Source organism: Canis lupus, chromosome 3 (genome assembly GCF_003254725.2).
Source record: "Canis lupus dingo isolate Sandy chromosome 3, ASM325472v2, whole genome shotgun sequence".
Lineage (NCBI taxonomy): Eukaryota > Metazoa > Chordata > Mammalia > Carnivora > Canidae > Canis > Canis lupus.
The window spans coordinates 60,105,847-60,125,866 of record NC_064245.1 but is presented as its reverse complement, the minus strand read 5'-3'; the positions used below and the strand labels follow the sequence as shown (position 1 = coordinate 60,125,866).

The 20,020-nt window shown below is 60.5% G+C and overlaps 1 protein-coding gene across 7 annotated transcripts in view; it reads right to left on the bottom strand.

Annotated features, from left to right (window-relative positions):
- The window catches only part of SH3TC1 (SH3 domain and tetratricopeptide repeats 1), a 48,653-nt gene that overhangs the window by 6,771 nt on the left and 21,862 nt on the right, over nt 1-20,020 (bottom strand). For 6 of the 7 annotated variants that reach the window (XM_025437352.3, XM_025437356.3, XM_025437351.3 and 3 more), the window contains 12 exons: nt 19,192-19,266; nt 17,253-17,380; nt 15,697-15,802; nt 14,775-14,921; nt 13,983-14,193; nt 13,165-13,241; nt 12,164-12,359; nt 8,963-9,096; nt 7,329-7,367; nt 3,581-5,245; nt 1,461-1,641; nt 332-482 (listed from right to left, as the gene is read on the bottom strand). In XM_025437352.3, coding sequence (XP_025293137.1) covers nt 332-482; nt 1,461-1,641; nt 3,581-5,245; nt 7,329-7,367; nt 8,963-9,096; nt 12,164-12,359; nt 13,165-13,241; nt 13,983-14,193; nt 14,775-14,921; nt 15,697-15,802; nt 17,253-17,380; nt 19,192-19,266 — 3,110 coding nt within the window. The remainder of the gene's footprint in view (nt 1-331; nt 483-1,460; nt 1,642-3,580; nt 5,246-7,328; nt 7,368-8,962; nt 9,097-12,163; nt 12,360-13,164; nt 13,242-13,982; nt 14,194-14,774; nt 14,922-15,696; nt 15,803-17,252; nt 17,381-19,191; nt 19,267-20,020) is intronic. The other variant, XM_049108557.1, reaches the window with a different exon arrangement.

The following is a 20,020-nucleotide window of genomic DNA, read 5'->3' as shown; positions in this document are numbered from 1 at the left end:
ACTGGAAATGGAGCTTGTGATTAATGCATTTTTAAGGAGACACGCCACATGCCGCGGAAGCAAGTTCTCCCGTGTGTTAATAGAGCGAACGCATCATTTGCATGTTTACTGAGCACTTGCTGTGTACCAGCCCAGGTGGGCGCAGTGAGGGGCACCCGCCTCTGGCCCCCGGGGGCTTGCTCGGGTCATTGTGTAAGATGCTGGAAGTGGGAGTCCAGGGGTGGGGGTGGCGTAGGCAGCCAGCACGTAGCAGGTGCCCGCCGTGCTCTGGGGACGAAGGAGAGAGTGAGCGGGGCAGCGAGTGTGGTGCACGCGCTCCACGCCCTTGCACCTGTATGTACAGATCCACCAGCTCGTTCTGCTGCAGGATGTAGTAGATTTTCCCTGCCTGCAGCCAGGCATGTGCCTCCTTATCCTTCTTCTGGAGGTCGATGAATATCCCCAGACTGCGCTTGGTGTAGTCCAGCGCGGACCTGTAGGCCCTGGAATTAGAGCCAGCTGGTCAGAGCAGGTGCTCCCAGGCCAGCTGCCCGCGTAGGGGCAGACTGGGCTCTTCCCAGTGCCCGTCTGGTTACGTCTGCTCAGCTGGAAAAAGTCAAGGAGGCTCTTGGGAGGGAGCGGAGAGGGGGAGCAGGCCCCTCTGTCTCTACCCCGCCTCCCCAGACACGGACATGTGACCTCTGGCCGCAGCAGGGAGCATCTGCACTGGGCAGAAATGTAGAGATAACCTGCGTCAGGGGTTCTCAAACTCGGGTTGTAGGGCCGTGCTCCCAGAGTTTGGGACTTGGCAGGTCTGGGGTGGGACCCGGGAATGTGCCTTCCCAGTAGGCTCCCAGGTGATGTGGATGCTGCAGCTCTGGGGACCCCACTTTGAGAAGCATTTGTCAAGGTCACTGTCCATTAGTCCTGCGGTGAAACTGAGGCCCTGGAGTGTGGAGGGGAGGCTGAGGCTGGCCTGTGGCTCCCTCCCTGCCTCTCAGAGAGTCTCCCGCTGGAGAGGGTGTCCTCAGTGATCTTCCCAGGCTGTTCCTTACCAACCTGATTGGGATGCACAGGGTAGGCATTACATAGGACAGGCGACCCCGAAACTCTGCCCACGGGAAGCAGGTGGGACAGCCAGCTATCACTCTATGGACAAGAATCCTCTAGTCCTTACATCTGAGGGGACAGTCAGGGACATGCTGCTGGGCCCAGAGCTGGGCTGGCTGAAGGAGACTCGAGGAACGCAGAGGTCAGTTTCCAAAAGTTACCATGAACTGAAGAGTGACCCAGAAATGCACACTCTGCCTCCGCTGGAAGGCTGTGAGGTGTGTGGGCAGAGGACAGCTGTCCTGGGACCCACATGCCCCAAGTACAGGTCGGGATGCTCCCCAGGCCTGCAGGCTCAGAGCCTGTCTGACACTAGGAATGAAACTGTCCCTGCAGAGAGGCTGCCCCAGGATCAAGGCCGGCATCCTCACCGCTCGGTGCCCAGGGACAGGTAGAGCTGGCTGATGGTCTCCAGGAGCTGACCCTCCAGCACCTTGTCGGCCACCCTGCGGGCCAGCGAGAGCTGGAACTCGTGGTAGACGACGCACTGGGCCTCGCTGGGCATGACGGTGCTATAGAAGTGACAGAGACACTGGACGGCACGCAGCTGGCCTGGGCGGGGGAGACAAAAGGAGGGCATCACCGTCATGCACCGCAGGGACATTTGCAAGGTCCAAAGGCCCCTGCTGTGTGCCAGCCCCTGGGGCATCGCAGGTGTGGAAACTGAGCCCAGACAGGCTAGGCCACCTGCTCAAGGCCGCATAGCCGATGAGCACATGGTGATGAGCCCAGGTAGGGCAGGTCACAGATACGGTGCTGACCTCTTCCACAATTCCCAGGCCTGGGGGCGTCCTGGCCGGCCTCTCCCACCATGCCGCGCTGCCTTCCTACCACGCCGACCAGGCGGGAGCACCGGCTTCCCCACGCTGCAGGCACACACGCGGAGTCCCGAACAGAGTCCTGGGTCTGGAGCACTCAGCGCACAGTGGGGCTGGGATTCAAACTGGCTTCCAGCTCCTTCACGAGGCCAGGCTCCAAACCGCAAATAGTTGCCTCGCCTGAACCTGGGGACTGAGATCGGTCGAGCTCTTTCCCCACTCAGCTGACCCGGACATCAGCAAGGACACAGATGATTGGAACAAGCCCGCGACCCACGAGACCTCTCAGTCATGTTTCCTGAGAGGGACCACACGTCGAATCACAGAGCAACTCCCAGTAATTGTGGAGGGCCTGACGTCTTACAGAGCGTGTCCTCCAGAGACAAATGAAACACGACCAGAAGTCAGGAGGAAGGAAATTCAGGAAATCCCGGAATATGTGGGCGCAAAGAGTGTGCTCCTAAACAGCCAGCGGCTTGTGGGAGACATCACAACGGGAACGAGGACATATTTCGAAATGAGTGGAGATACAAGTGCAACGTACCCAGCCCCACGGGACGCAGGACAGCAGTGTTTAGAGGGACGCCTACATTAACAAAGAAACATTTCAGAAAAAAACATTTAAACTTCCCCCCCTAAGGCAGGAGGAAAAGAGCAGGTAACTAGACCCAGAGCAAGCAAAAGGAAGGAACAGCAAAGGTTCAAGAGCCAAGATAAAATAGTAATGTTGAGAAGAGAGAAAATTCATGAAAGCCGATGACGAGTCTTTGGGAAGATGAACAAAGTGGACTCATCTTTAGCCAGACCAGAAGAAAAGGTGTCAAGTGTTGGAATCGGCAGCGGAAGAGAGGCCATCGGCATGAGTCTTACGGAAATGAAAGGATCACAGAAGAGGATGAGGGATTTGGGCCGACAGAGGTGGAGCCTCGAGCCTCGGGAGACAAACTACCCAAACCAGCTCAGAGACGACGGCGGCCGTCGTTCTCCTGCAGGCTCAGCACAGGGGCAGAACCTCTGAGCGCAGCCAGGACCTGCCCGAGGCTGCAGGGCGCATCCGGGCACCCAGCTCTGGGCTCCTCCCGGAGGTCCAGAGGGCCCCCTTCCAGGCCTGGTGAGTGTCCTATATCCTATATCCCTCAGTGGCTCCCTAGTGCTCTCGGGAACAATGTCAAACCACAGCCTGTGTTCCCCGGCCTCTGCCCTAGCCCCCCAGCCAAGGTTCTCACCCCCCACCCCCCAACACACCCATCCCCTGCATGGCCCAGCCTGCTCACCCTGGGGCCTTGGCACAGGTGGCACCTTCTGCCTACCCTCCATCCCATGCTTGGGCTAGACCCTCTCCACCCTATGAGCCGGGGCCAGGAGCCCCCCATCATCATGATGAGCACCCCATGTCGTGGCTCTTGTGACCCGGGCGTCTGTGCCCCGCTCTTGGCCACCCCCCGCACAGAGCCTGGCATACTGCCGCGAGAGCCGCCCCCAGCCAGCCTCCAGGGCACCTGCAAATAGTCAACACTCTCACTGGTGGAAGAACAACCACTTGCCTCGAAGCGGCAACCCCCGGGTGTGCTCTGGACAGAAGTGAGAGGAAAACATTTCCCTCCAGGAAGCCAGCGCGCCCGACCCAGGGCCCGGGGGAGAGTGGGGCCGCGAAGGGCAGGGCTGGCACTTACCCTCCAAGTGGTCCGTCTCCACGGCGACCAGAAAGGCCCACTCGTAGTAGCACTTGCCCTGCCGGGCGAGGGCCCTGCGGGTGAGCAGGTGGCCGAGCCGCAGGAGCACCCACGTGAAGTCCTGGCCGCAGTCGCCGCTGGGCAGCCGCGAGAAGAGCTTCACGGCCTCCAGGTGGTAGTGCTGGGCCAGGCCCCCGGCCCCCGCCTGCAGGCACAGCGCCCCGAAATTGGCCAGCACCACCGCTTGGTTCCTCAGGTGGCCCCGGCTCCTGGCGACACGCAGGGCGCGGTAGTAGCCCTCGGCCGCCTGCCGGGTCCGGCCCGTCCTCTTGAGGGCGATCGCTGCCACGTTGGCGATGACGCCCTCCTGGTCCTCGCTGGCCACGGCCACGTCCAGGACAGACTCGAGGATGTCCAGGGCCAGCGGGCTCCGGCCGTGAAGCACGTAGAGCCAGGCGAGCGCCACCACGTAGTCTACTGCCAGGCGGCGGCCGGTGCCCGCGGCCGCCTCCGCCGCCTGCGCCATGAAGGAGATGGCCCTGTCCTGCTGCCCGTGGCGGCTGTGCAGCCGGGCCAGGCTGGCACAGAGGGGGCCGCGCAGCGCCCGCCCCGGGCCCGAGGCCAGGGAGGCCAGCGCCCGCCGGAGGTGGTGCGCCGTCTGGGCGGGCGGGTGGTGCAGCCGCGGGCAGTTCCGGAGGACCAGGTCCGCGCTTCGGAGCGCGCTGCCCGGCGAGCCCCGGGCCCGCAGCGAGGCCGCCCGGACGCAGCTCAGCGCCAGGTGCGGCAGGCACTGCCGGCTGTAGATGTCCGCCAGGAGCAGGTAGCCATCCATGGGCCACGAGGCCTCTGGGGAGCCCCAGGCCCTGTGCAGAAGCAGCAGCCTCTCCAGGAAGGGCAGGGCCTCCTCGGGCTGCTTGAGGCGAGTGTGGTGCCTGGCCAGCAGGAAGCAGGCCCGGGCCTCGGCCTGGGGGCTCCGGTAGGCGATGGCCTGCCGCAGGGCATGCTTCAGGAGCTCCGACTCGGCCTCGGTGCTGCAGACGTGGCTGGGCGTCCCCAGCAGCAGGGCCGAGGCTTTGGGCACCACCTGCACGCACCTGTCCCTGTTCTTCTGCTTCAGGTGAACGGTGGCCAGGTTGGCGTACACAGCCACCGCCAGGAAGAGGTCGCCAAAGTGGCCCCCCAGGGCCCCCAGGGCCTCCTCGAAGTACACCCGGGCCTGGGACAGCTTGAGCCTGCGCACGCACAGCCGCCCCAGGAGGAAGCAGAGCCTGGCGAGGGCCATGGGGAAGCCGGCCTTCTTGGCTGCCCCTCGGGCCTGGGCCAGGTGCCCGGCTAGCTCCTCCTCGTCGGTGAAGCCACAAAACAGCGTGCTCAGCCCCGGCAGGGAGAGGTCATACAGGCCACGGAAGCAGGCCTTGTACTCAGGCGCATCCAGGAACAGCAGCAGTGAGCCCAGGGCCTCCGGGTGGGTCCAGTCGGCCTCTGAGTCCAAGCAGAAGGAGGGCTCCTCACTGTCCGGTGAGCTTGCACCACTGGACGCCGAGCACAGACCCCAGGATGCTGGCTCTTCCGGGCAGTCCTGGCAGGACTTGCATTGTTCTAGAACATTCTTCACCTTCTGTAGGGTCTCACGCGGCTCTGGGGTCAGGGAAGGCAGAGGCATTGCTGCAAGTCACCAAAACCCCCAAGATAGATGAGCACCTGATCTGGGTCCAGGCTGGGGTAAGGACGTCCCTGTCAGGTCCTGCCTGAGCCTCCCCTACCTGAGCATCAAAACTGACATGAAACGCGGAGCCCAGCACCCAGCACCCAGCACTCAGTGGGAACTCAGTCATGGTTACGAGACTAGGAATCACTTTGGCCAAGATTTTTACCCAGGAATGCCCTCCTATGCTTCCTGTTTAAAAGCACTGCTCAGCGATCATTTAAAGTCCTTTTCCCTCCGGGGTGTCTGGGTGTCTCAGTGGGTGAGCATCTGCCTTAGGCTCAGGTTGTGATGCCATTAAATAAATAATCTTGGGATCCCTGGGTGGCGCAGCGGTTTGGCGCCTGCCTTTGACCCAGGGCGTGATCCTGGAGACCCGGGATCAAATCCCACATCGGGCTCCCGGTGCATGGAGCCTGCTTCTCCCTCTGCCTGTGTCTCTGCCTCTCTCTCTCTCTCTCTGTGACTATCATAATAAATAAATAAATAAATAAATAAATAAATAAATAAATAAATAAATTTTAAAATAAATAAATAAATAAATAATCTTAAAAAAAATTCTCTCCAGAAAGAGTTAAAGCCACTTAATGGACAGACATGTCCACATTCCCGGTACCGCTGCCTCCGTGGGATTTCCTCAGCCCTTGGGGGGTCTCCTGTCAGGTACAGCCCCCCCCCCACTCCCATGAAATCCTCACAAGCCGATCAGAGCTATGGGTCGGCACATGCTCAAAAGCCACCCACAGAACTGAGGACAGTGAAGTCTGTGTCCCTCTGTCCAGCCCAGGGCTATGTCTGGCAGGAAAGATGAGGAATGGCTCCCAGACCCCCGGGTCTCCACCTTCGTCCTGGCTGGTTTGGGAATCTGAGGCCCACAGCTAAAGGTGCTGGGGAATCTGGGAACCCCGCTGCCCAAGGGAGCTCGCTCGCTGGACTGCTGGCTTTGCTCGGCCCTCGAAGGCACAGCCAGCGCCCAGGAGCATGCGGCTATGCTTCCTGTTGGGAGAACGGGAGCTTAAAGGGGAATTTGTCTGCAAAGAAAGAACCAGGATCTAAAGGTTCTTCTGTTTCGAGTTCACTCGCACAAAATATGTTCAAAACGAACTCTCTTTGTTAGTCTGTGACGGCCAGGAATAAACAAGAATTCAGTGCGGTTCAGGGGCAAATGTCTGACCTGACGACCTCATTGGGGGTGTGAATCGGCCGACCACCCCCTCTGATGCTGGCAAGTCCTGCTGCTCCCCATGCAGCAGAGCGCAGGGGTGAGGGGAGGCCCCACAGCAGCCCTGGGATATCTGGAGCCTTCCTTGTCCAGAACCCCAGGTGGCCCTTCCCTGTTTGCATCCAGGTGGACTCTGTGCCCGGGAAACCCCAAAGGGTCCTCAGGCGTTCAAGTGCCCAGGATCTCCCCAGTGCAGATCCTCTGTGGGGGGACGAGATGGAGGTGTGGAGGGAGGAGGGAGATCCCTTAACCAGCTCACCCGGGAAGAAGAGACAGATCCCAAAGGGGCTGCTCCAGCACAAAGCTCCAAATCCAGGCCCTGCACCCCCTTCACCCTCTCAAAGCAGAGAATTTCAGCTGGTCTAGGTTTCAAGAAAGGAACCCATGGCCAGGCATGGCTCAGACTATGGAGGGGAGGCCCCTTTCTGCTGGGGACAGAGCAGAGGCCAGGCATGGCTCAGACTATGGAGGGGAGGCCTCTCTCTGCTGGAGACAGAGCAGGGGGCCAGGCATGGCTCAGACTATGGAGGGGACGCCCCTCTCTGCTGGGGACAGAGCGGAGGCCAGGCATGGCTCAGACTATGGAGGGGACACCCTGCTCTGCTGGAGGCCTGGCGTGTTCATGGGGGACCCACCATGGCAGCAGGGGGAGCTTACCTTCACCTCATCCAGCTCCCCATCAGGGCTGATGCCCCGCCCACCTGCCTTCCCCCAGGGAGGCATGAGGTCCCCACCCCGCCCCCCATCCATGCTGTGCAGCCTGGCATCACCCCAGCCCCAGCCTGGATCCCATAGGAGAGGATCCTGTGAGAGGAGCCTACCTGGTTCTGGCTGTTCACACTCAGCTTCTTCTAATCTGTCTGAAATGGGGAGAAAAAAAGCATCACTCTTGGGCCAGCACCTCCGGGAGGGGCCATGTCAGGAGGGGGTATGGGCTGGAGCGGCCTGAGGGACTGTGGGGCTGAGGATCCCCCGGTGAGGGGGCTGAGGATCCCCTGTCCACAGGCTCTGTCCTGCCGCCACCCCCCAGAGGCCGTGGGCTTCTGCTGCCACCGCTCTGGGGACAGGGGTGCACTCCCTACCCTGGGCAGCTCGCAGTCTCACCCACTGTCCCGGAGATCAGGGCGGCAGCTCCACCTGCACCCCACCCTCCTCGTGACGGGGCTTTCCCTAAGCCTTGGTTTCTGCCTCCCGAAAATGGGCTGACATGAGCAGCTGGCTGGGAAAGGTCGTCTGAAGTCAGCTAGGACAACTGTGCAGGCTCGCGGGAAGCTAGGCGGCCCCCGGGGGAGGGGACCCCAGAACGTCCCCCGGCTGAGGGGTGCCCACAGCCTTCCTAATGAAGACAAGAGCGTATGCCGGGCTGGTTTAAGCCCAACTTGCAAAGCTGAGATCCAAGTTTGCCTGTTTTAGGAAGAGAGACCAATGTGTGGGAACCTAGAAACTTGAACTCCGTTGTTGGAGAAGCTGTTCCTGGCATGCTCATCGGTAAGCGCAGGTGCGAGCAGCAAGTGTGGATGTGCATGTGTGCATGCGTGTGTCTGCGTGACGTGTAGGTGTGTGTGCATGTGTGTGCATGCACATGTACGTATTGCACTACATGTAAGTGTGTGTGTGTCCACACGTGCATTCCCCTGCATCTCTGGGATGAAGGAACCCGGCTTTCCTGTCCTGCCCGTGACAGTCGACCGGCAAATTTGTTGGGGCCCCACTCCCTCGGCTGTGGCTGACACGTGTCCCGCCTCTGCGCGTGGCGCTGCCTTCCCTGAGCACAGGGCGGTGTGGTGAAAGGGAGCAGCATTGTCTGTAGGAGGTGGCAGCCCTGGGGTCCAGCCCCGGCCCCCCAGCACTCAGGCAACCCGGCCAGACCACAGCCACACGGGTCCAGGCCCCTCATCTTGTGACAGCAGGATGGTCACTCTCTCACGGACTCTCGGCGAAGCGGCAGGTGGGCAGCGGGAACCTCAGGGGACTGTGGGCACCTCCCCGCCTCTCTTTCCATCCCCCTCTCTGCACCTGGCCTGTCTGCTACCCCTACAAGTCCTGGGGGCAGCAACAGCATATGTCTGGTCACTTTTAAGTGCCCAGGGGTTTGCATTCCTTCACTTCCTGATGGAGGAAGTCGGGCTTTCAGGAGAGGAAATGTCAGAGGGCAGGGGTGTCTTGAGCAGTGCACGGAAGCCAGAACAATCACGGCCCACCGAGGGGACAGTAGCCTGTCCAGGCCGATGCTGTTGAGCAGGAGCTCAGTGCCTCCTGGGGCTGCCGGTCACCAGCTGGTGCAACCCTGTAGGAAAGCTCCAGACCCTCCCCTGTCCCTCTGGGAATCTGCCCACAAAAACCGTCCTGAGCACCGGGCTGGAGGGGGTGACCAGTTTTAGGTCCCGTGATGTCCCCGAAGCCAGTGGGAGGCACGAGGGGAGCAGCGCCCCACCACCAGCACCCGCACACCTACCCAAGCTGTACACGGTGCACACGTCGGCGCCAGACGCCCTCCTCAGTAGCTGCCTGGCGTCCTCCTCTGAAAAGCGCCCTTCATTGCTGAAGAATGACCTTTCTTCCTCATTGAGAAAAATCACATTTTCCAGCCTGGAAAAAAAAAGGTGCTTTATTTAAGATAGTACATCTCCTAAGCAAGACCCATTTCCACTCATTTGACAGACAGACCCCTCACACCTGCTATGTCTTCACCACTGGGACAAAAACAAAATAGATCCTGCCCTCCTGGATGGTGCCTCACCAGCCGAGACAGGTGCCAGGAGCAGGAGAGGCTGCTACAGACCCCGTGGGTCATGGTAACCTGGGGAAGGTGAGCTCCTAGGCAGCCTACAAAGCCCCACTTCATAGTTCCCTCCCCTGTGAGGAGGGGGCTGACAGCTGCAAGCAGGTTCAGTCCCTTCGCATCCTGTGCTCCCACGGCTCTGCCTACAGCCTCTGCGGGTGCTCCCCACAGTGCCCCACGCAAACACAGGGCACATGTCTGCGCCAAGTCAGGGAGATGAAAACCAGGATGGAGAGCAGAGAGAGAAGGCACAGGCGATTTGTGCTTGTACGACTAAACTGGCAGCATAATATGAAACTTTGGAAAGTGCTTTGAAACTAGGAGCTATTTTGAGAAGTTAAAGAAAATCTTGGGGCAGAATCTGGAACATTCAGCAGAATAACAGGCCTGTATTCTTCAGAGACGTCCTGAAGGACAAGGAGATGAAGGAACTGTTTCGGATTAAGAAGGCGAGGCTGGCGCCACGGGGTCTGGAACTTTCTCTGGGTTTCGAGGGCATGACTGGGATCCTCGCGAGACCTGCGTGTGGTCCGCAGAGAGCGACTTTGCACCAGTGTCGTCTCCCGATTGTGGCAGCTGTGCCGTGGGGATGCAGGTGGACGTCCTGGCTTCAGGGAACGCGCCGCCCAGCTCGCCGGGAGTGGGGCCACGTGCTTGCAGCCAACTCGCCACAGGGTTCAAACACGAGGGCAAAGCAGGAAACAAGCATCACAACACGCTCACATCTGGGCGATCAGGATGAGGGGAGATGATGGGAATCCTGTGCTCTCCTTGCAACTTTTCTCTAAGTCTGAAATCATGTCAAAGTAAGAGGAGAAAAGGCCTGGCCACCAGGTTCATCACACAAAGGATGAAAGCGCAGGGTCTGGCATAGACCGATGTTCAGTCAACACGTGCTGAGCAAACGAGGAGCTTCTGCTGCAGCCCCGTCACCCTAGCGTCAGGGAGCAGACGGACGAGCGCACCCAGCAGCCATCCCAGCTCAGACCCTGGGCGAGGTCAGGGCAGGCGTAAGTCACACGGACCCCAGCTGTCCACGCAGAAGCCGTGGTCTCCCCTGCATACGTGATGGGACTCTAGATGGAGGGTTCCCCAGACAGGGTTCCACGGAACGCCGCCGCTGGGGCTGAGAAAGAGGGTCCTGACGGTGAAGTCAGTGTGGGCAACGCGTTCCGACAGGGAAAGCAGGTCAGACTTCGCGTTGCCTTCCCGGTGCTGGGCATCGCTGCGGACTGCCAGCCAGGCACGTGGAGGGCGTCCCCACCTCGCGTGAGCTCCACCGGGTCTGTGACGGAAAGCTGCGGGGAACCCACTTCGGGAGACGCTGGTCTAGCGGCGGATCTCGGCTCCGGGCCGGCCAGCTTCCAGCTCCCTCCTGACCAGCAGGTGCAACAGACACTTTGAATTTGTGAAGCCAAAGTGGCCTTTGAGGTTCCATCTGGGAGGGGCCGGTCCCTGAATGACCCGGGATGTCAGGGCCAGAGGGTCCCCCGCAGACGTGTGTGGGAGGCCAGGCCCGGGGGCCCCGGGCAGACTCAGTAAAGGCCTTCCGCACACCCACCTCCCGCGGGCTCCCTGCCTGAGGTCTTTCTGATGGAAGCTCAAGCTCAGGGAGCAGAACGGCCGCCAACGGATGGCCTAGCTGTGCGCGCTGACCGCTCACCCGGGACGCTCCTGCTGCTGCCCACGGCCACACAGCGGGGACGCTCAGAATCCCCCAGACAGGGCAGGCATGTCACCAGCAGGCTGTGGGGGTCCTGTAGGGGGAGAAGCGCATCCCCAGGGATGAGCTGTTGGACATGGGACTTGGGGGCCAGCGAGACTCCCCAGGAAAGCGGGCAGGCCGGGATGGAGGGGATGTCCCATGTAGGGGCGCACGTGTCCACACAGAGTTGTTCTTGAGGAGGCGAACACACCTGCTCTGATGGCAGGGGGCAGCCTTTGACATTGGTGGTCACCAGGGTCTGGGTCACAGGGGGTGGGGTGAGGGCGAAGGCCAGGCCCAGAGTCGTCGAAGGGCTTTATGAAAAGGAGCAACGTGGTGCACAGGGGTGAACTGTCCCTCAAAATTCATTTATCTCCACCTAGAACCTCAGAAGGTGACCTTACTTGGTAAAGGGGCTTTGCAGATGTAATCAGTTAGGATGAGGTCACACTGGAGTGGGGGGACCCTGATCCATGACCAATGTCCTTCTAGGAAGAGGGAAACACAGGGACGCCCGGGTGGCTCAGCGGTTTAGCGCTGCCTTCAGCCCAGGGCGTGATTCTAGAGACCAGGGATCGAGTCCCACATCGGGCTCCCTGCAGGGAGCCTGCTTCTCCCTCTGCCTGTGTCTCTGCCTCTCTCTGTGTGTCTCTCATGAATAAATAAATAAAATCTTTAAAAAAAAAAAAAAAGGAAGAGGGACACACAGACGCGTGGGGGCAGGGCTGGGGTGCAGGTGAAGATGGAGGCAGAGACTGGGGTGACGCAAGCCAGGCTCGCTGCAGCCAGCAGGAACTGGAAGAATGTGGAAGCAATCCTCCCCTGGCGCCTCCGGGACACCTTGATTTTGGACTTGTGTCCCCTAGAACTGGGACAGAATTGCCGTCCGCTGTTCTTGGCCCCCAGTGTGGTGCTTTGTCATAGCATCCGCAGGACAACGCTGGATTTCAGAGAACAGCCCCTGCCCTGGTGAAGGACAGGGCACGCCGGACGGGAAGGACGCCAGCCCGGGGACCAGGGAACGAATGATGCCTGGACGCTGGCGAGGGCAGGAGGCCCAGGCCCAGGTCCAGGATTGTCACCTAGGAGTCAGCCCAGGGCGGGGGCACCAGGACTTCCCACAGGGGTGGAAGGGCAGGTCAGGAGAGGGCAGGGCCTCGGCCACTCACTCAGACGCTTGGCCCTGCACACTGATGAGACTCGTCCGCACAAACCCGACCTGGCCCGAGGCCACGTGCCGGCCCAGGCACCAGGGCAGGCCGGGCACCTGGGCGCCCAGGATCTCGATGGCATCGCCGCCCCTGAAGGTCATCTCTTCAGGCCCAGATCCCTGGTAGTCCGCCACCGCCGAGGCCAGGCCCGTGGCTGTAGGAAGGAGGCCACACGGTCAGTGCTGGGGGCACACCCGGGGCGGGGGGCTCGGTTAGGAACAGGTGGTTGGGGTTGCGATGGAGCATGGCCACTGCACCCAAGGGGCCGGGTATCTAGTGATCCCTGGAGGGGGCACCTTATCTCCATACTGAGGATGAGAAACTGAGACCCAGAGCTGTCAGCCTCCAAGGCCAGGGATCTCTCCTCTGTCCCACCCCGGCCAGGCCAGGCCAGGCCAGGCCAGCGTCCACCCAGGACAGGTGCCTCTGTAAACATAGGTGCCTCTCCCATGAGGCCTTATAGTCCCTGAATGGGTACACAAGGCCATCCTTGCACCAGCCAGCATGGGCAAAGCAGAGAGCACTGGACCAGGAGCCCACACTGAAGGCCCATGCTGTTTTTGCAAGAGAAGACCTAAGATCTAAGCCTCAGGAGCCTCCATTAGTGCACATGGCAAATGCAGCTGGAGCCGAGGCCACCTGTGTGAGGGCCCTCGGCGTGTCAAATGTGCTGCCAGGGAGAAAGTCGTGCGTGTGGATGGTCTGTGAGTGCAATGCTCGGGCTCCCTGGAGGCGGGGACCAGCACCCGGGCCGTCCTGGTCTCACTGTGTAAAATGAATTTGGACCAACCGGTGGACCTCTTAGCTTTGGTTGTCACAACATGAACTGGAGAGGATTCTCACTACCTCCTCTGGCTTGGGGAGGATTCAAGGTGAGCGCAGAAGCCTCCTGAATGCTGGTACCTGTCCCTCCTTGCCCACCCCTTCCCCAGGGGAGAAAGGCCAGTGGAAGAATTTACCCATCAATGGGGTGTCTGATGTCACAGGTCGGCTCATGGAGTTGTCGATGGGGTCCCAGGGGACCCTGAGAGCCCACCTGCAGTGGGACAAGAGAGGATCTCAGATGTGTGGCAAGCTGAAACTGAGTAGGCTGGACAGGTCAGCAGAACCCAGGGACCCAGGCGAATTCCAGCACTTGCCCCCACTACACACACACACACACACACACACACACAGGCCCAGGTGTGTGGCACTGCCAGCAGGGAGCCCCATGCTGCCCAGCCCAGGTGCTTCCTGCCTCAGGCTGGCATCCTGGGACACCTCCCTCCATTAGCCTAAGACACAAGCTGAGCCATTGCCTGTTATTTCCCAGATTCTAAACATCAGGGCATCGAGTTTCTCTCTTTGCTTTGGCTGCCAGGAAGCTCCAAGCCAAGTTAATGCCCCACATTGGACACACGAGCAGGAGCTTACATGCCACCCGTTCTTGCCTTCCCCAGGCTTTATCTGCCTCATACCTCCCTACTATGGGCACACATTATGCAGCTAGTGCCCTCAAAAGCATTTCAGAACAAGCCAGAGCATGAAGCAAGAGCTCCAAGCTGCACACTCCTGCCAGGACGGCCCTGCCACAGAATGTCAGTGTCCTCAGGCAGGTGGCAGCCCTGAGGTCCAGGCCTGGCCTGGTTTGCCATGGCCACAGGCTGGAAGCGGCAGGATAGGGATGCAAGCAGTTCTGCGGGGCCCTGTCCACCTCCTCTGGCCTGCAGACGAACTCCATGTGGCCCGACAACACGTGAGACTGACAGGAAGCAGAGAAACAAAGGTCGGTACCTACTGATGAAATGGAATCAACGTTTCTGGAGCGGCCACCGCTGCCACCTCCTCGGAGGACGTGCCAGGGCTGGGAGCAGAAGAGTCCACTGCGGAGGCTGCCTCTCCCTGGGCACCCCTCGAGGCTCGCCTGAGGGGCTGGGGGCCGCCCCCTGCACCCCGGGGGCTGGTGGTCAGTCGCACATGGTGGTCAGGACACAGGACAAAGAAAGGACCTTTAAAGGGACAGAGACCATCCTTCAGTGTGGCTGGCCGCAGGTGGCTGGATCTTTGCCAGGCGGGCTCCACATGTTCCCTGCCAGGGGACATGCGTAAAGGCCACCGCCCTGCAGGGTCTCCCAGCCCCAGGCTCTGCATCCACAGAAATAGTTGACACCAGCCTGGAGTCCCAGCTCCACTCTGTGAGCGCAGAGCCTCAGTTTCCCTGTCTGAGGGGACCACTGCTGGGAGCCTGGCCACCTCTCTTCTTCTCGGGGACCAGGGGAAGGCAGGCAGCTTTGTGGTCTGTTTGCGGCTGACTTGTGCCCAATTACTGAGGTCCCCTCCGCACCCTAGCGGTACGGGTGCCGCTTGTGGAACCCCTTTGACTGTTATTTCCTGGGGGCCTGACCAGGTCTTTATAGCTAAGCAACAGGGCCCAGGCATTTCCCGGCCAGAGTCCCCCCATGTGCTCCTTCCTGCATGAGGCCCACATTAATGTCCCCGCACAGGCCAGAGCCTCCCGGGCCCTCCTCCCCAGGGCGTCCCCAGCACAGCATGGGGTCGGCCGACGTCACCGTCACCGTGCAGCGCTCACCCTCCTGGGTGAGGAGGCTCTCATGCGTCAGCGTCAAGGCCTCCTGGTCCACGTGGACTTGGACGACCGTCTCCTCATCCTCGTTGGGCGAAAGCAGCCAGAAGGCCTGGTCGACGAGCAGGTTTTCCAGGCAGTGATGAGTGAAGCCTGGGGACCAGACAGGCCGGGTCACCAGCAGGCTCCAAAAGGAGGCAGGGAAGCCTTGCGGCCCTGGAGCTGGGGGAGCCCTGCCCTATCTTGGGGACTCGGGGGACCGTCTGAAACCCAGAGAGGCGCCAGGTCTGACCATCTGGGCTGTGAGTGGACTGGCGGTGACCATGGGAGACGCCCTGGACTTCCCTGTGTCCTGGCGAGTTTGGGCAAGGACAAGCCACTTGTCTGACCCTCAGTCTCCACATCCGTGAGATGGGATGAGAATGTTCAAGGGGAGCGTGTGTGCTGGGGGGTTGGCACAGGCCCTGTGCCAGGTGCCCAAGACACTGTCGCTCTTATTTTCCATGCTCTCAGCCCTTGGACCGAGGTGGTGGAGCACGGTTCCCCAGAGGATGCAGCCGGACCCCACATGTGCCTCCTAACAGATTGGGGTGCTTTAGAAAGAGAGCTCTTGGGCTGGGCTGCAGACAGCCTGGTGTGAACTCAGCCTCCCTCGAGGTCTGGCCTCGCAAAGCTTCTCCCACAGCGCAGGGCAGGAAGGAACATGGAAGGCAGCCCGTGTCTGGGGACAGACCCTGCGCCTCTGCACCCATCCCGTCCATCCTTTCTCCCTGAGAGCGGGTGAGCGCTAACTCCCAAGTCCCACCACACTGGCGGTTGTGAACCAGCCTATTCTGAAGCCCAATTTATGACATTAAATGCTCAGTGTGTGACAAGTGTCCTCTGGGGGGAGTCCCCACAACCAGTTCTGGGAGGGCCACCACTTTACCAAGAGCGTGGTAGGTGGAGAACTTCCAGATTTCCTCGAAAGTCTTAAAGGTCACCACGATCCGATCCTGGTCACTGTGGATAGACAGCAGCCTGGCCGATAACTCCTATGGGGAAGAAACGGTCCCGGGGGAGGCGGGGGGCTTTCGGCATCTGGCCACCGGGACAGAGCCGCGCAGCACAAACACTTCGCAGAAGTGACCCAGGCAGGGGTGGAGGCTCAGAGCTGGGTCCTTTACAGCCCGAGGCGGGGGCTCTCAAGCCAGCCGTGGCTCTTCATGCCTGGGCCAAGCCCTGCTCCTTCCCAGAGCCCCTGTGCGCCCCAGGCTCAGCCTCCACCCTCTGCAAACCAGGTCCTCCCTGTAGGCCGTGCACTCGGCCCTGTGCACCCCAACCGAGCCCCTCGGGCAGCACGACGCAGGCATCCGCCCTAACTCTGGTACCCCCTCTCCCCTGACTCCCATCCATGAACACTCTTGGTGGTGGTCAGGCTTGGAAATAACACCAGCACTTCCGAGGTACCATGTATGTGTGCTGTGGATGGGTGCTTCTCTGGGCTCCAGTTAAGAGCCTGAGAATGGGGGCACCTGCGTGGCTCACTGGTTGAGCATCTGCCTTCGGCTCAGGGCATGATCCCAGGGTCCTGGGATTGAGTCCTGCATCAGGGAGCCTGCATCTCCCTCTGCCTGTGTCTCTGCCTCTCTCTGTGTGTTGCTCATGAATAAATAAATAAAATCTTTTTAATAAAAGAAAAAGAAGAAGAGCCTGAGAACGGAGGCTGCGTGTCTTATTCGAGGCCTGCCCCTCAGCACATGGCACAGCTGGGATTCCTGCCCCTTGCTTGCATCACCCAGGGCTGGTACTCCCATGCTGTTTGCTGGACCTGCACCTCAGCTCCGTAGGGTAACAAGTTTAAGCATCCCTGACTGATGCCTCAGAAGCTGGGTTCTGGCCAAGGTCAGGCTAGGCTGGCTGCAAGGTCACATGGTGACTGCCCAGCCCTAAGCCCAGGACCTCCACCACAGGGACGTCGCCCGGCCCGGCCCCCTCCTTGGCCACCATCCTGCCAGAGCGTCCACTGTGCAGAGGTCTACAGGGGTCTGGCTCCATCAAAAGCTAAGAATAAGATCCACACACACCGTCCTTTTCACTCCCCATGACAGAGACTTTAAGAATCTCTGGCAGGGTGGGGGGCATGCTGACCGGAATGGGACACTGGGTGTACAGTGGGCCACGTGGTGGGAACTGCAGGGTGTGATTGGTGGCCCAGTCATCCAGGAGAACCGACAGGGACAAGGTACAGTGCCACTATGAGGTGTGTTCCAGGGACGTCCTCCCCTCCTGTGGCCTTGACTCCTTAGGGACTCCAAGGTCTGGACATCAAGCATTCTCCTCCTAGATCCACCCCTATCCTCTGTCCCTGCTCTTGGGCTTGGAACCCTTGTACCTGCCCATGGCCCCCAGAGAAGCCAGGCTGGCCCCCAGGACATGGGCCACCTCCCAGGGGCCCCTAGCATATGGGCCACCTCTCCAGGCCCCCAGAGAAGCCAGGCTCACCCCCAGTGCGTGGGCCACCTCTCGGCTGTCATTTTCCAGCAGACGGAGCCGGCGCCTCACGGTCTGCTGCAAGCTGGGGTCCGGCAGCCCAGTCTTCCTCCGCACAGCCAGTAGCTGCAAGGTCAGGTCTGGAAGGGGCAGCACAGAGTAAACAATCGGCAAAGTGACCAGCATCACCCTGACCTCCAGTCCCGACCTCTCCTATCACCTGAGCACCAGACAGGGGCATTCAAGCTACAGCAGACACCCACAGGCATCCCAGGACTCACCACCCTGTCCCCCAAACTAACCCCTCTTCCTTTCTCCCATTTTCCAAAGAGCTCCCAGGCCCCACCCTGCTCAGACCAAGAACACCTCCCTGTACCACACAGCACACAGGTCCACCAGGGAACTGCCAAACTGAGCCAAACCCACCACAGTCCCCCTCCCTGTGCCCCGGGCCTATAGGTCTGCCCTGGACCCTGCTCTCCCTCCAGTCCCCAGGCCCACGGACAGCCAGAGGGTCCCCTTATGATGAGCTCTGGCTTGCCACACACCCCAGCGCTCAACCCTCTCAGTAAGTGCCATCCACTGTCCTGAACAGCCACCGCCTGCCACATGGAGCCCTTGAGCTCTCGAAATACAGCCGGTGTAACTGTGTGAACCAGATTTTTCATTTTATTAAAGATAAATTTAAACATGAATTGTGTGTCTCCTGTATTGGCTAGCATGGCTCCAGGGCTTTTTCTTCTTGGGTAGAGTAAGATGCAAACCCTTCCCACCTTCCCCCCAGCACAGCCTCGAGCCTCTGGCCCTGGTTCTCCCACCACCTCTTCTCTGGCCTGTGGCCTCCCTGCTGCCCTAGGACATCAAAGCATCCCCCCCTACCCTGCCCCAGGGCCTTTGCACTCACTACACCTTCCACCTGGAGCAATTGCTCCCAGACCAAATACTGGCCTGCCTGACAGGCGGCCCTACAGTTCAGATCCCAGCTGAACCGCCTCTCTGCCCACCCCCACCCCTACCCAGCTAAGAGACCTCCCAACGGTGCTACTGAGATCCCCAGAGCATGTGCTGCTCCCCAGGGGTGGAGGGGAAATGAGAGAAGGAGGGATGAAGAAGGAGGAGAAGAGAAAGAGGGAGGGGAGAGGAGGGCAACATGGACACTTCTGGAATCAGGACTCAGTCTCTCCCCCCTCCCCACCCCCCTGCCTAATGGGAACATGCCCAACATTTCACAACTGGTTCTGGGATGGGACGCCTCCGACTCCCGTAAGAGGGCGGGTGGCATTGTCAGACTCAAAATAATCTGCCGCTTGCTCAACACTCCCTGGCCATCGTGAGTGACCACAGCAGCACCGGCCACCCGGAAGGCAAGTCGGGGGACGGGCGGGTGTCGAGGCAAAGGGGAACTGCCAGCAATGCTGGGGATTTTGTGTCACCACATCCGGGAGCTGGGAGTGGGGTCTCAGGGGTAAGGGGCTCCTTCTCACCTCATCTCCCTCCACTGCCCAGTTCTTCCTCCCCTCGTCTGTGCCCTGCAGAAATCCCACCAGTCCTTGGAGCCCCCACCCCAGAAGCCAGGCCCTGCCCCTCCCTCTGTGTCCCCCACTGCACATCCCACCTGTGGCCCCTCCCAGAGTCTCACTGCCCCCACACCTGGGCCAGCCTCCTGGCCCGTCCACTCCTGCCCTCAGGCCCTGCGTGGAAATGCAGCATCCTGGGCCCTCCCCTGGCGGGGCCGAAGCAGAACCTGGGCTCAGGACCGGGCCATCTGCACCTACCAGCCTCCCCATCCCCACAGCCATCTGGGAGGGGAGTCTGGGGACGAGACTTTCCTGAACCCGCAGGCCATGGCACAGTTGGGGCTGGAGGGAAGAGGGGATGCCCAGGGATTCCACGTTGACGATCCTACCCAGACTGAACCCTGCTGCATGATGTGGGGCCCAAGGATGTCTACCTGTGGGGTATGTGCCCATCTGGCCAGGAGGGGTCCCAGCAGCAGGCCCAGAGCCGCCAGCAGGAGGAGTGGCATCTGTAACAGAGCAAGGTTGTGGGATCAAGGTCAAAACAGGTGACGCGTAGCTATGCCAGCACAAAGCCCCCAATATTTCTGGAAGAGATGTATCCATGCCCCTGCAAACCACTGACCCCTTGTGTCCCCTTTGTCCAGGTCACAAAAGCCCGAGGAGGATGGAGGGGTACGAGGTTCTCCATATCCTAGAACAGGTAACCGCAGGCTTGTGGCCTCTGACAATGACACGAGTGTATTGTCCAGCTGTGCTGGGGTCTGGAAAGGTCTTACTGGCGAAAAGGTGTCAGCAGAGCCAGTTCTTCCTGGAGGCTTCATAGGGGGAGCCTGTCTCCAGCTCCTAGGGGCGCCCACCCTGTGCCCTCAGACAGTGGCTTGTCCTCGATCTTTGGAGCCAGAAGATTCTGACCCAGGCTTCTTTTTCCCTCTCTGGATTCCTAACTCCATCTGCAAAATCACCTCTGCTATATGATCTGGGGCCCAGGATGTGCACTTGTCTGGGGGCCGCGGCTCTACTGACCACAGAGGGCAGGTGGCAGCCCAGGAGGAACCCCAGGTCTGGGACAGCCAGGGCTGATCCTGGTCTGTCTGCACCATCACTCCCCGAGGGTGACATATGCCCTCTCGGCCTCGTGAGGAGGGTCAGGTGTGGCTCACAGCCTGGCAGGACTGACGAGACACCCCAAAGTGCAGGCCAGCAGAGGGGGTGCCCAGCGGGCTCTGGAACTGAGTGACGCCAGGACCCCTCCCTGTGGTG